Source organism: Terrapene carolina, unplaced genomic scaffold, assembly GCF_002925995.2.
Source record: "Terrapene carolina triunguis isolate 2854851 unplaced genomic scaffold, T_m_triunguis-2.0 Scaffold42, whole genome shotgun sequence".
Taxonomy (NCBI): domain Eukaryota; kingdom Metazoa; phylum Chordata; order Testudines; family Emydidae; genus Terrapene; species Terrapene triunguis.
The window spans coordinates 22,696,067-22,711,436 of record NW_020664393.1 but is presented as its reverse complement, the minus strand read 5'-3'; the positions used below and the strand labels follow the sequence as shown (position 1 = coordinate 22,711,436).

Genomic DNA, 15,370 nt, shown 5'->3' with positions numbered 1-15,370 from the left:
TCCCCTATCTAGGCCAGACAGATTGGGTTTAAAGCACCATCAAATGCAGGTAAATGTATTTTGTGTGTGGACAGAAAGGGATAACACCGAAGTAAGAACCTAAAGGCATGTCTGCATTAGTGATCTTACAGCGGCACAGCTGCACTGGTACAGCTGTGCTGCTGTAAGATCACTCGTGTAGCTCCTCTATGCCGGCGGGAGAGAGCTCTCCTCTCGACATAATAAAACCACCTCCACGAGCAGTTGTAGCTATGTTGGTGGGAGAGCTTCTCCCACGGACATAGCGCTGTCCATAACAGCACTTCTGTCAGTGTAACTTATGTCACTTGGGGGGGGGGGGTATTTTTTCATGCCCCTGAGCGACATAAGTTATACCAGGGGTTGGCAACCTTTCAGAAGTGGTGTGGCGAGTCTTCATTTATTCACTCTGATTTAAGGTTTCGTGTGCCAGTAATACATTTTAACGTTTTTAGAAGGGCTCTTCCTATAAGTCTATAATATATAACTAAACTATTGTTGTATGTAAAGTAAATAAGGTTTTTAAAATGCTTAAGAAGTTTCATTTAAAATTAAATTAAAATGCAGAGCCCCCCGGACTGGTGGCCAGGACCCGGGCAGTGAGAGTGCCACTGAAAATCAGTTCGCGTGCCGCCTTCGGCACACGTGCCATAGGTTGCCTACCCCTGAGTTATACCAACAAAAGTGGTAGTGTAAACATGGCCTAAGTTAACTCTGCAGTGAAGAGATAGACTTGGTACCTGGATAAGCCACTAGCCCTGAGGCAAAAACAACAACCAAGTTTCCTTCTAAAGGGAAGAAAGGAAACACTATACAAAATCTCTAACATTAATTATTAACTATTAAGTACCTAACTATCTATAACTAACTATTTACATAAGAAGAGGTCACATGAACACTGCAAATTCCAAATTGTAGCCAGAGAAGGAATTGCCAAAGTTGGGCTCTGCCCTACCTTTTATGCCTTCGGTTGGTGGCATAAGGACACACAGGGTACAAACAGTGGCTACCAGCAGAGGCTGTGGGGCACTGGTTCCATGTACACCATCAGTGGAATATATACAGAGAAGCATTTGAAGGAAAACATTTCACAGACATTACCACCAGTATACTTTCAACCCTTAACATTTATATCTAGAGAAAAATGCTACAGGATAAATTTTCATTAAAAAAATATAATTACATTTCTGTGATCAACAGTCAGACATTGATCATATAAAAAAAGCAGTTTCCTGGATTTTGAATTAAAAATCTCTTATTTCTTACTTTATTACCATTCATTTAAAAAAGATGAAGGTAGCAATTTGCTGGGGGAAGATTTGTAAAGAGGACACAAGGGCTTTTATTGGAATGTTAAAAAAGTTATAGAGGTACATGCGCACGCAGGCACACACCACCACCCCACCCCAACACAAGAACAGGGATTTGTTTTAGATTTTGAAATATTCAGCTGCACTGTGGGTTTAGTAGTTTGATTTAAACAATCTTTTCCTAGGATGCCTTTTGATTTAAATGGGTTATTCTTTATACTCCGATTATTTTAGATAGAGAAGGACACTACTTTAATACACCCTCCACTTGCTTTTTGATGCTTTGGAATTTCAGGGCCATATAAAACAAAATATTCATGGCTTTCTGGGCTCTTTTTCCTTTTCTCTTCTATCCTATTTGCCAACTAATACTTGATTCTACTGTGATCTCAATGTTAGTCATATGATATCCAAATCATTCTCCGAGCAACAGACTAATGCCATTATTGTTTCACTCTAGGCCCCAGAACATTCATCCTGGATGTGAGGGGAAGAAAATATTCAAACAAAACCTTTACACATGGAAATAAGAATTCAGAAGTGTACTGATAAAGTTAGTTGCTGCTTGAAATACTATTACTTTTAGGGTTTGTCCCATCATGAGAACACTTTCTCATAAATGAATTAATATTTGTAATGTCAAGATAAGACAGTTCCATAAGGACAAAAAATGTTTACTTTATCATGGGACTTTTCCAGTACCGCATAGTTTACTCTTGATATTTCTGCCAAGATCTCTCAACAGCAATTAGCATCATTGCATTTTTCACAAGCTATGAAACACTGAGAAAAGTAATGTTATTACATACTTGTCGCTCAAGATCTTGAATTTTTTTTGCATCTGCCGCTCTGTCCTTTAAACGTTTCTTCTGTTGCACAGACTGATTCCCAGCTTCAGTTCTGAGATTATCAACCTATCCAGCATATTCAGTGGTACATTACAAAAAGTATATGCAACAGGTTCACTTCATTAGCACAGTTGAAAATATTTGTAATTATTTCAAAGTAACTATAATGAAAGAGTTCCATATTTGAACAAGACTAGTGCAGAAGTTTATCCTACTTATCAGTATGGTTTGTCTGATAGAAGTCTATGGGCTATATTCTCATGCTGGGCTATGGCCTCTTTGTGCCAGATAGGGGTAACGGAACTGTAACCAAGCTGCAGAGATCTAGCAGAGAATTCCCTTATGAAGGGAACTCCCTGCAAGCAAATCTTTGCCAGGTCTGTGCCCTGAGCCTCTGCCCCCCACTCTCTTGACATGGGTAGGATGGGAAGGTGGGATGGTAGAGCTAAGCTATGTCTTCCACTGATATATGATCAGTTAAGGGCACAATTTAAGCATCCACAACTTTGCATTCAGTGATGCCCAGCAGCAGCTCTAAATTATATCTAAGATGAGCTGGCCCTGAGGTTCAGGGAGCCAGAACCGGTTCCCTGACGCGTCCCTTTTTCCCCATGACCAAGCAAAGCTCTATCACAGGAGAAAATTTGGCCATCAAGGTTCAAGTCTAATATCTGGAGCTCCCACCTAATATTAATATTGCAATGTATTGCTAAAGAGATATTGGACCGTTAAATGAACACACATTCCCATTATCTACTGCATCAATGGTGGATGCTATTTTAAAAACATGGGTAATAACAACGCTTCATTGTAAAGTTTAACCTTTGATACACAAAACTGTTCACCCGAATGAGACAGCAATCTCATGGTGTTTCCCAAACCTTTGAAAATGAGCCTACCTTGAGGAATATGAAACCAGTCATGCCAGCTCCTCCCCACCCACCATGTGTTGTTAAAGGCCTACATAGATCTTAATTTACATACTGGCAATTAAGTATGTAAATTACAATTGTATGTTACAATTAAACATACAATTAAGTATGGCAACCTCTTCCCCCACTTTGGGATGTTTATCATACAATACTTCCTCTGTTTTCTACATGCATTCATAAGCTGGGAAAGAGTATCATTGGCATCTGAATTAACATCCATTGACATAAGTGGGGCAGTTCACACTCACAGAAATTGTTTCAGGCTCTCTGCATTGGTTTAACTTGTTTCATGTTTTGAAAGGTTTTCTTTTCAACCATTACAGCTAGAGACTTACTTTTCTTTCAAGCAAATAAAGCTTCCTCTGACTCTGGAGAATGATTCAGAAGCCTGTCTATGTCCCCTACAGCTATTTCCTTCAGCCTCTGAGGCATGCATGCCAGGCACTTTGGGGTAACAAAAAAACTTTGGGGTAACAAAAAAACTACAGCATGGTATGTTTTTTAAATGTTAGTGTAATAACGTAACTGCTACCTGATAGTCTTAGTTAATAGATTTGCATGGCCTAAAGAACTATCAATTTAGAATTATTTCTAGAAATGCCACTGAAGTGCCAAATGCAAATAAAAACAGCTTTAAGCTCTCATACATCTAAATCCTCCATTTCACACATAATAAATGTACATTCTGCATATCAGGCCCTCAGTATTTAAGTAAAGATTTTTATGTATTCCATTACTGCATTTAGAATATGATAGATAACATATACTGAAGAACCAAGTTGCATTCTATGGACACTATTTCTAGAAATACTAATTCACAAAATAAACCTTGAACTGTTGTGATCACCTGTAGTTTCAATTTCTCAATTTCTTCTTTTGCATCTTTAAGACGAATTGCATCTCTATCCAAAAGCTCCTGATTTTCTGCATACCACTGCAGTCTCTTTTTCAAAAGACTGATTTCCTGTTTGTATGATTCTTCTATAATCTTTATCTCATAAGATTTTTCACCTAGAAGGCAAAATTTTTTGATTTAATATACTCTTCTTAGATATCTGCAACAAAGCTATCAGTCAGATATTGCATCATTCTCAGATACATTTCAGCACTTTGCCATTACTTTTTCTTTACTAAAATTTAAAGGTGTGACTCAAATTAAGTTTTCAAATATAAGAGCATTTCAAAAACCTTTATATCACATTTATTTAAGCCCTTCTGTATTACAAATAATTAAGTTTTATACATTTATTTAATGAAACACAGGTAAGGAGCAATTATCCAATTATTAATTGGAACGAGAGCCTCCACAAATGAGTACTTTACCTGAAGTAGAAACAATTTGGGCTCTTGCCAAATCTCTCTCTCTCCTCATTTGTCCCAAATCTACTTCAAGAGCTTGTTTGTCTTGCTTAAGCCGTTTTATCTCTTCCAGCAATTTGGCTTCTTCCTTCTTAATTTTCACAGAAAACATGTAAAGAAAAATAAACCAACAGAACATACTTTTTTTTGGTATAAAACGTAACAGGTGTTTTTCCATCATAAGATGAATCACAGCTGTTGCACTGGTCCCTTAGCAGCCAATGTGATTGTCTATGTTGGATAGTATCCTTTCTATGATGCAGGAAGACTATATGAAGTTAGTCACACAATACAGGCTGAATCTGAGGTCTCTTATAACATAACAGGCTCTTATTAAATCAGTCTTAGAAGCCAAACAATCCAGATTCAGTTTGTAAGTAGACCACAGTTAAAGAAAAAACTCTTTTAGTCTAGGCACAATGGAAAAATTTGAGTTTACATATACCAAGAACATAAACCCATTCCCAAACTTTAGTCTAGTTCATTTGTATCAGTGAGCACTAACCTTTAGCCTTACTCTGGCTATGCCTTCTTGGAGACCTTTCAAACCAACAATTTGCTTCTAGGTCTCCTGCTTTCCCAAGTCCAAAGGGAAACAAATGAGAAGGAAGGTTTCTCAGAAATCCACACACCTCCTTGTGAGATCTATGCACACTTGCTGTCTGGATATGGTTCTTTCTACAACTTACTGGTTTTCTTCCAAGATGCCAGGTCTTTCCCTTTGAGTGAGATGTGGCCTCACACACTGACCACCTGACAGAGAGACTCATTCCCTCCTTTGCTTTGAGAAAGTGACAATCTTCCTGCCTCAGCTTCTCCATATTTAAAATGGGAGATCTGCCCTCATTCCAGTATACTGTCAATTACACAAATCGCATGGGGGACATGGATTTTATTCAGATAATGGAGAGTATGGATAATCGAGAGAGCAGGAGTGGCAGTGCAAGGAGCTCTCTGCAACACTGCTGTCATGGTCTTGCTCGCTCACCCCCTCCCAGGGCTGCAGAGGGCTCCCTGTGCTGCTCCTTCTGCCTTCTTGATTATTGCAGGCACAAGATGTCAGGGATGCAGGGGCATTGTGGTCCTGGCAGAGCACAGCAGAGAACCCCAGCTGGGACTAGGCTCTGCCCTGTCGGGACCACAGCTGTCCTGTGGCTGTGCAGGGAGCCCTCTGCATCTCTGCTGTCATGGCCCCACTCCCATGACAGCAGGACTGCAGAAGGCTTCCTGCGCTGCTGCAGGAGTTATTTAGCAGCAGGATGACCTCCCTTCTGGCCAGAGGTCTCTGCTCTATTGGTGGACAAGGAAGGGATAAAGCAAAGGTTCAAATAATAGGATTTTGGAAAATCCAGAGGGTATCCTGTGTCTATAAATTTATTTTCTCAGAGATGACATCTTTGGCTACCTACCTATCACAAGAGTAAAAACTCTTCCCTTGCAGAATACAGAAACGGTTCAAAATTCTGAACTGGCAAAGGCACCCTTAAGGATCTGCCCACCAGCTATCATCTAGAACCCAACTGAAAAACACTCCTTTAAACTTGCCTGAGACTAACATGTGTTCTTTATCGGTGTCTCAACTAAATGTGCACCTGTAAATGTCAGTATACCACCCTGCTGGCTGCCATCATTCTCATAGAACATTTCAGAATAACCACTGAAGCCCCCACAAGAGATGACAGTGGCTAAAGGCATCTTTGGAGGCTAGTTTTGTGGGTTCAATTGATTATTCATTCATGCTATTTTCAAGTACTAAAACAAGACAGGTTTTTAATAAATACTATAAATGGTACATCATTTTAGTATACAGAAATATACTACAAAATTTCCAATTTTACTTTACACAATAAGTCTATGGTATCAATGGATATATTTATTTTACATGGAGGTTAATATTTAAACAGGCATACACTTCTGGAACAAAAAATCCACTTACCTGTGCTACTCGAAGTTCTGAAATCAGTTCTGTGAAACTCTGGTCCCTTGATGGCTTAGAATCCTGCTCTAATCGTGACAGGAAGTTATTTTTATCCATCTGTTCTCTAATGTAACAATGACAAAAGAGAATGTTATGCAGTTTGGTGATTTTATGTAACTTTCTCTTCATTAACACATTCAGTGGTTTCCATATGAATGGATCATCTCTACAAATTCAGGCAAATATTTCTTTTAAAGCATTAAAAAAAAAAAAAAAAGCATTGAAATAAATAGGTAAAACACCAAGCCCAAAATTACTCCTGGGATATCAGACACCAATCCATCCATCTTCATAAATGCTAACTTGATGATTGTGATGCTGTGTATAATAAAGACGACCATTTTTATTATTGTTGCTACCACTGTTATACAATTGCAACAAATCCTGTACAAAATATGCCATGTCAGATGTCAATGGAAAAGTTAAGATTTTCTAAGTATGGTTATCTTGTTTACATGCATGTATCATATCTTTGTATCTGAATTTATGAAGACTGGCTACGTACCTACGTCTTACACATGTGTTGTATTTCTGGGTGTCACTCCCCAGATAGAATTGACATTAGGGCTAGACATCTGTGTGTTGATGGCCTATCAAGGACACTCCACTCTCACAATGGACCACTGAAGAAACTCATCCTGTCCAGATGGCTCTTCCTGAGGATGCCTCAGACGGCAAGGAGTCAATGACCACACCCCGGTGATTCCGTAAAACATGTAAGGGCATGTGATACGCTCATATGACCCTGGGCTCCATCTTGGGCCAGTAATTTTCCACATACAGGTGCTGTGGGCTTTGTTTGGGACTTCCATTCACATGGCAAAAGAAATAAAAGACCTCTGAGACACCTCCATGTTGCCTCTTTCCTGCTCTAATTCTCTGGACTGTGGATTTACAACTAAAAGGAGCCTTTTGAACTATGAACTGAGGACCTTCCAATCTTTTGGAAGTTTCTAGAGAGACTTTACACGCCAGCAGTCTATTCATCACTGCTACATACTGATATAAGGACTTGGCAATCATTTGTATGTGTATGGTTTATTAACCATTTATAACACCCTTCTTTTCTTTTATTTATAAACCTTTCGTTAGTTTACTAAGGATTGGCTGACAACGCGATATTTGGGTAAGATCTGAGATTCATAGTGACCTGGGATGTGTGTCTGATCCATTGGGATTAGGAAGAACCTCACATATGGTGAAATGGGGTTTCAATAACCTCTCACTATATTAGACTGGATTGACTGGATGGGAGCCAAGGGCTGGAATGCCTAAAGAGGACTGTTTGGCTTCTGGTTAACCAGTGTGGTACTGCAGAAGTTCTTTTGTTACTGGCTTGGTGAATCTAATTATAGAGTTAACCACCAGTTTTTGAGGGATTGTCTGGCCTATTTCTTGCAGTCTGCCCTGAGTGTGGTATTCTCAGTGTGGCCCATCCCAGGCACCAGTCACAATGATAATTGCAAAGATTTTAAATAAAACAAAAGATAAGTCATTATATGATCAAAATCAGTAAAGGTGACATCTACCCCTTTCCGGCACAAGCCACTATGTCTACACTGCTATAAAAAAACAAACCAAAAAAAAACAAACAAAAAAAACCCACTGCAGTAGTGAGTCTCAGAGCCCGGGTCAACAGACTTGAGCTCCAACCCAGGCGGGAACATCTACATAGCTTTATTTAGTATGAGCCCAAGTTCTGAAATCCACCCCTCCTTCCAAGTTTGAGACCTTGAGCTCCAACTGAAGCAGGAATGTCTACACAGCTATTGGCAGCGCTTCAGCATGAACCCAAGTCTGGAGACCTGGACTCCCAAGACTCGGTGATGTGTTATTTTTTTTTTGGCAGTGTAGATAGACCCATAAACTCCAAGTAAGCCATCTTTGCTTAGGAAAACTACATGTAAGTCTGGGGATAGAATCTACTCCCCACAAATTAAGCTCAGCTGTGAGCTCCTATACAAAGATTTGTAAATACTGGATTTGCATGGTTGCTGACCCTCTGTTACAGACACAGATCCCAGTTTTACAGAGGGGGAGATTCCCCCTATATAACCACTGCTCAGGCACTCATCCCTCAGCACAGTGATTCCTTTGTACTGGGGCCTTCCATGACCTGAGCTGCTTGGTGAATTTCATCTTATGAGAATACTTATGCATAATAATAATAATAATCAAACACATTTTAACATGGCAAATAAAATTATAATACAAAAAGGCATGCTCTCCCCCCAGGCCTTCACTTAATTCTGTGTATGAACAAACATTCACTCTTGAGATTTAGAATACAAGCGTCTAAGCTACAAGCCCTATTTATCCAGTAGGTCTCTAAGAGAAAAGGGAAGGGTAAGAACCAAATTTGGACACTTCTTCCACCCCTCCCAATTTCAGTGGAATAGGAGCTCAGTCAGTCACCTATCAGCATCTATGACAAAACAAACCGAACAACAGGATATCCGACAGGCTTGCTAGTTCTGTTTTTATGGTTCTGCTAACTGAAGGCTTGTCTACATGGTGAGTTAGTGTATGATATGCTGGTGCAGACTAACTGGCCTGTGCGGACCCTGGTGTGCACTAAAAGTTCTCTAGTGCATGTTAATGTTGTCCTGTTTCGGATAGTATTATGTTCATGTACAGTAGGAATTTTAAGTGCACACCAGCAAGGTCCACATGGGCCAGTTAGTGTACAAAATACTAGTGTAGACAAATTTATACCTCACTAGTGCAGACTAACACACAAGCCCTCAGACTAACTCTGAATTTACATGTCTTTAGATTAGAAGTTAAACACACTCACCTTAAGGACGCTAACTCAGATGTTAAATGTTGATTTTCCTTAAACATCCTTTCCTCGTTTTTCTTGTTTTGTATCTGGAGTTCTTTCATTTGCTTGTATAACCTTTCATTTTCCTAAGACAAAAAAGACAAACTTAACCTGCATTCGTTTATTAATAATAATTTGATCTGGCTCAATAGCATTTTTATTGTAATTTACATGTGTAATTTGCTTCTACCACATTCTTAATACTTAGAGTATTTGCTTTATGAAATCTATTACCTTATTCATATAAACACAGACTAAGTATAAATTACAGTAATTTATAAAAATACTAGACAACAACAACTATGATAATAATAGGTCATATAATTGTAATCACTGAATACTCACACATAGGCAAACATATTTATGTTGGATGAGACCTTGATGTTTATAACAATTTGTTCTTTGAGCACATCTGAATATCAAATACTTTTTTATACAGTATGCTCAACTAAATGTAGTACACATTTAGCTGGGATAGTATGGCGCATCCATGCTGATAACACTCGTTAAAAAATAATGAGTTAATTAAATTTGTAACTGAACTCCTTCGGAGAGAATTGTATATCTCCTGCTCTGTTTTACCCACATTCTGCCATATATTTCATTTTATAGCAGTCTTGGATGATGACCCAGCACATGCTGTTAGTTTTAAGAACACTTTCACTATGGATTTGACAAAACGCAAAGAAGGTACCAATGTGAGATTTCTAAAGACAGCTACAGACTCGACCTAAGAGCCTTCCAAAATCTGAGAGGGCAAGTGTAGAGCAGGAGTGGGCAAACTTTTTGGCCCGAGGGCCACATCTGGGTATGGAAATTGTATGACAGGCCATGAATGCGGGCTCTGGGGTGGGGCCAGAAATGAGTTCAGGGTACAGGAGGGGGCTGCAGGCTGGGGCGGGGGGTTGGAGTGCGGGGGAGTGAGAAGGGGAAAGACTGAGGGCTCCGGCAGTGGGTGAGGGCTCTGGTGTGGGGCTGGGGATGAGGGATTGGGGGGTGCAGGAGGGTGCTCCGGGCTGGGACCGAGGGGTTGGGGTACAGGAGGGGGTCAGGGGTGCAAGCTCCGGGCGGCGCTTACCTCAAGCAGCTCCCAAAAGCAGCGGCATGTCACCCCTCCGGCTCCTACGCAGAGGTGCAGCCAGGCGGCTCTGCACGCTGCCCTGTCCGCAGGCACTGCCCCTGCAGCTCTCACTGGCTGCGGTTCCCAGACAATGGGAGCTGCGGGGGCGGTGCTTGTGGCGGGGGCAGCGTGCAGAGCCCGTTGGCTGCCCCGATGTGTGGAAGCCAGAGCGGGGACATGCCACTGCTTCTGGGAGCCGCACAAGCCCCAGATCCCGCTCCCCAGCTGGAGCGGGGCAAGCCCCAGCCCTCGCTTCCCGGCGGGAGCTCAAGGGCCGGATTAAAACGTCTGGAGGGCTGGATGTGGCCCCCGAGCTGTAGTTTGCTCACCCCTGGTGTAGAGCATGTTTTCAGAAGTCTTAAAAGAACAACACTCCAATGTGGAAACTATAGAACCCGAACCACCGAAAAAGAAAATCAACCTTCTGCTGGTGGCATCTGACTCAGATGAAAATGAACATGAGTCAGTCCGCACTGCTCTGGATCATTACCAAGCAGAACCTGTCAGCAGCATGTACGCATGTCCTCTGGAATGGTGGTTGAAGCATGAAGGGACATATGAATCTTTAACGCATCTGGCATGTAAATATCTTATGACACCAGCTACACTAGTGCCATGAGAAAGCCTGTTCTCACTTTAAGGTGACATTATAAACAAGAAGTGGGCAGCATTATCTCCTGAAAATGTAAACAAAGTTGTTTGTCTGAACAACTGTCTGAACAAGAAGTAGGACTGAGTGGACTTGTAGGCTCTAAAGTATTACATTGTTTTGTTTTGCAGTTATGTAACAAAAAAAACCTTACATTTGTAACTTGCACTTTCATGATAAAGAGATTGCACTACAGTACTTGTATGAGTTGAATTGAAAAATACAATTTCTTTTTTTTTTTACAGATTACAATATTTGTAATAAAAAATATAAAGTGAGCACTGTATATTTTGTATTGTGTTGTAATTGAAATCAATATATTTGAAAATGTAGAAAACATCCAAAAATATTTAAATAAATGGTATTCTATTACTGTTTAACAGAGAGATTAATTGTGCGATTAATCACAATTAATTTTTTTAATCACTTGACAGCCCTAGTTCTGAGTCATACCCAATCCCAGAAGAAAAGTTTCAAACTCTGTTCTCTAAGTTTTCTACCTTTCTACCAGTGCAGTCAGACATAAGTTGCACCTCTGGGCTGAGAAGAAGATGGAGAGATGATGCAGATGCATGCTAGCAGAGCCAAGCTTACCTCCATGAGCCTAGTTTTTCTTGGGAAAACAGGTTTTCCACATGTTTTGGGGACGGAAATTTTGATTCTTTATTGGCCAAATTGTATTTTATCTATTAAAGTTTTCAGCTCACAGGTCATATTCTTTTAATGCCAGGGAACACTATATAACTTGGGAAGAGCTTACTCAAAACTAGAAAGATATAAGCTTTTTTGAAATGTGTGTAATTTATTTATGCCCTTCAAACCTAAACCTCTACTGCTTTTTAGAAGAAGATATCTCCCTTCAGTAGAATAGCAGCAACTAGTCAAGGATTTCACCTACGAAAGTTTCATTCTCAGAAGAATCAGTTTAATAATTCACAGCTTTTCCATTTACAAAAGGCCCAAGTAAGGCAGCTTTTGAAATTTTGAAGAAGTAAAGGAAACCCCAGAAAGTTTTATTTGGTAACAATTCAACTAAGTGTTTTTAAGTTAAACACAGATGCATCTTGTATGTGGAGGAGTGCAGGAGCTCTTAACCTCAACTATGGATACAATGACCATGGCAGATGGGAGTCTAAACTTAGGTGCTTTAGAAAATCCCATCCTAAAGTTACAAAAACAACAACATAGTTTGTCTGATCTTTTTGTTTTTACAGCTAACCAGAGTTCACACCACCACATTAAAATATCACTCTACCTGCTGATAACCGTGAAGAAGGTTCTCTTGATCTTGAATTTCCTTTTGGATTTGCTTTAACTTTTCTTCAGTGACCGTCTCTGTTGCCCCAAGGTGAAGCCATTTCTTTTCTTTGCTCAGCTCTTCCATACTATTTACCTTTTAAAATATACAAAGAACACAAAATGTCAATAAAACAATTGTTAGACAAAAGTTCTCTGGAGAAAGCTTTGCACTAAGTCAGATGGCATCTATAGTCCTTTTTATAATAAAACACATGGAAACAGAGTACTCTGAGCCTTCAAAAATACCGGTGTCATCAGATAAGCATTATCTGAAAAAGTGAAGCACATGAAAGATTGTAGTAATATGCACAACAGGCCCTGTTCACTATAAGGGCTTGTCTACATGGGGAAACTTACCAGCAGAACTATACCACTAACTCCCCATGTGGACACTCTTATTAAGAGAGTTCACATGGTATAACTGTAGCAGTATACTTGAATTGGTAAAGTTCTGGTGGGAACTTTCCCTGAGAGCCAAGCCTTAAGCATAGTTTTGTAGAAAACACATCAGAAAGTGTATATAATTCTGCTTTTATTTTACCAGAAACTGACATTATATTAAACATTTATTTATAGTTATAGTGTAAGGATTTATAATTGGAATGCTGCTCTGGAATGTGTAATATAGGATACGTATACACCGTACACCACTGGTGGTGGCATGTAGTATACATATAGCTACATGCTGCAGTTAAAAGCACACTGCATCCACACCGCAGCATGTAGCCATAGATATCAGTGAAAGGCTCTGGCAGAGAGAGAGAGAGAGTGGGGAAAGGCTTCAGCAGCTTCCTGCTGCCAGAGCCTTTCCCCACATCCCCCCCCCCACCCCCCCCACCCTCCTCCAGCCTTTCCCAGTTGCTGGAGTCTTTTCCTGAGGCAAGGAAAGGCTCTAGCAGGGGGAAAGGTGAAACCTTTCCCAGCTACCTCTCCGGTGTCAGAGCTTTTCCCTGCAGCAGGGAATGACTCCAGCAGCAGACAGTTTGCACAGCCTTTCCCTGCTGCCCCCTCACTGTCAGAGTTCTTCCCCACTGGAGGAGTTAAAAATAACAGTGTAGAGGCAAGTAGAGGGGGTAAAGTATGTACTCACATACATACATATACACACTCTTCAGGTGTCTTTACTTGTCTAAGCCAGGCCTCACCAGCTACACTGTTATTTATACCCAGGCTAAGGGGGCTAGGGGGATATGTACTCTACATGCTGCCAAAAGACGCATGCAGCATACACGTTTCCAGAGAGGAATTAGACAACCCCTAAGTAGCAAAGCCTCCATGTAAGAGCCTCTATTCATCTTGTGACTATGTGGCTCAGTGAAGAAAATTGGTAAGTAAATTGTTTGGTTGAGGTGAAAGTCCAAGACCATCTTTAAAAAACTTGGGGTGAGGCCTGGTAGAGACTTTGTCCTTATTTAAAAAAAACAAAAACAAAAAATGTGTAGGAGGTCCTACTCTGAGGCCTGCAGATCCCCCATCCTCCTGGCCAACATGGTAGCCACAAGGAGTGAGGGAAGAGCATAACTCAGTTTACTCTCTGGAAAAAAAAAAAAACATCTTTATGATTGATTTCAGATGGAACAGCAACAGTGTGAGTGTGCACCCTGCTCCCACCCCCACCGTTTATTTCCTGTTAATTGGTTCAGAGCAGGAATGACTGAACTAAGAAATACTGAGTGTTTTCAGAAGCAAGTTTAAGCAAGACTTTCCCTTTGTCTGTGGTGGAAGATAATAAGGTACAGTACCTTGGTCTGAAGCACATAGTTTTCTTGACTCAGCCGAAAAAGCTCTTTGTCATGTTGCATTTTCATTTCTACCATCTTATTCTCCATTTCCTTCTCTTTCTGTGAAAATGAATCTTTTAGCTGCTGAATTAAATCATGTGCTGCTTTCAACTTTTCCTCTGCTTCCTTGACTCTTTTTAGCAAATTAAGCTCTCTCTCACAACTTTTGACAGGGAAAAGTGAGGAATCCTGGTGAAGAAAAATTACCAGAGAAACACTGCACTGAGATCATTAATCATTCATTTTCATTTCAATAAGATGAATTGAAGATTTAAGGTTAGCCAATACTACATCTTCTTTCTTCTGTGAACTATTTCACTCAGCACTATGAAGATATAAAGAGCTGAACAGGAGTGTTAATACAGTTAAGCAAGATTAAGTGTCCAATGCCAGCACATATCAGGGTGGAGGAGAAAAGAGTTGGGAAGGATCTTCACAGGTAAAATATACAATAAAAGTTATAAAATTATTGTCTTTAGGTTTTTGGGTTTTTTTTTTTTTAAGCAAGTCATGTAAAATGCAATTTAAAAGTAATATTTATACTATGGTTCTGGTAAAAAATGGCACCAATTTCAAAGAGCTTCTCCTTGTATGTGTGCCAAATCCTATAATCTTACTTTAGAGATAAAAATGAATTTCTAACTACTTTTACTCTTCTTAAGAGCAAATTCTGATAAAAGCGAATCAGTTGGATTCTAGTCTGACTCATACTTCAGAATGGCTAAATCCCAATAACAAAATAAATATTTCAAGGTGAACAAAGCTGTTAAGGCACCTTTGAGTTGTAGTAGCTCTAGGGCCAGATTTTTCTATTAGCTGCACATATATGCAGTTCCCACCAACTTCAGCAGGAGTTGAACATGAACGGATGATGGGATAATGAGGACCTTTTAATATATTTCAATACGGTAGGATAAAAAAAGATGTTACTTACCTGTTCTGTAACACTTGCTCTTCAAGTGATTGCACATGTCCATTCCATGTAAGGCATGTGTGCCAAGTGCACTGAAGCCAGGGATTTTTTTTCCTTAGCGGTATCCATTGAGGTAGTGCCTATGCCTGCATGTACTCCTGGCCCAGGGTACAAAACTTGGAGCCACCCCAACACTTTTCAGTTCCTTTGCATTGGAATCTATAGCAAGCTAGACTCTGAAGCAGAGGGGAAGGTGGGTGGGGTGTGGAATGGACATCTCGAAAAAACAGAACAGATAAGTCACTGTTTTTCCTTCAGGTGTTTGCACACGTCCATTCC

The 15,370-nt window shown here is 40.2% G+C and overlaps 1 protein-coding gene across 1 annotated transcript in view; it reads right to left on the bottom strand.

Moving 5' to 3' along the window:
• Nucleotides 1-15,370, bottom strand: part of CEP162 (centrosomal protein 162) — a 79,833-nt gene that overhangs the window by 25,613 nt on the left and 38,850 nt on the right. Inside the window, exons 14-20 of the mRNA XM_024193218.2 lie at nucleotides 14,080-14,307; nucleotides 12,294-12,431; nucleotides 9,243-9,355; nucleotides 6,404-6,509; nucleotides 4,432-4,558; nucleotides 3,956-4,119; nucleotides 2,138-2,242 (exon numbers count right to left, since the gene is read on the bottom strand). Coding sequence (XP_024048986.2) covers nucleotides 2,138-2,242; nucleotides 3,956-4,119; nucleotides 4,432-4,558; nucleotides 6,404-6,509; nucleotides 9,243-9,355; nucleotides 12,294-12,431; nucleotides 14,080-14,307 — 981 coding nt within the window. The remainder of the gene's footprint in view (nucleotides 1-2,137; nucleotides 2,243-3,955; nucleotides 4,120-4,431; nucleotides 4,559-6,403; nucleotides 6,510-9,242; nucleotides 9,356-12,293; nucleotides 12,432-14,079; nucleotides 14,308-15,370) is intronic.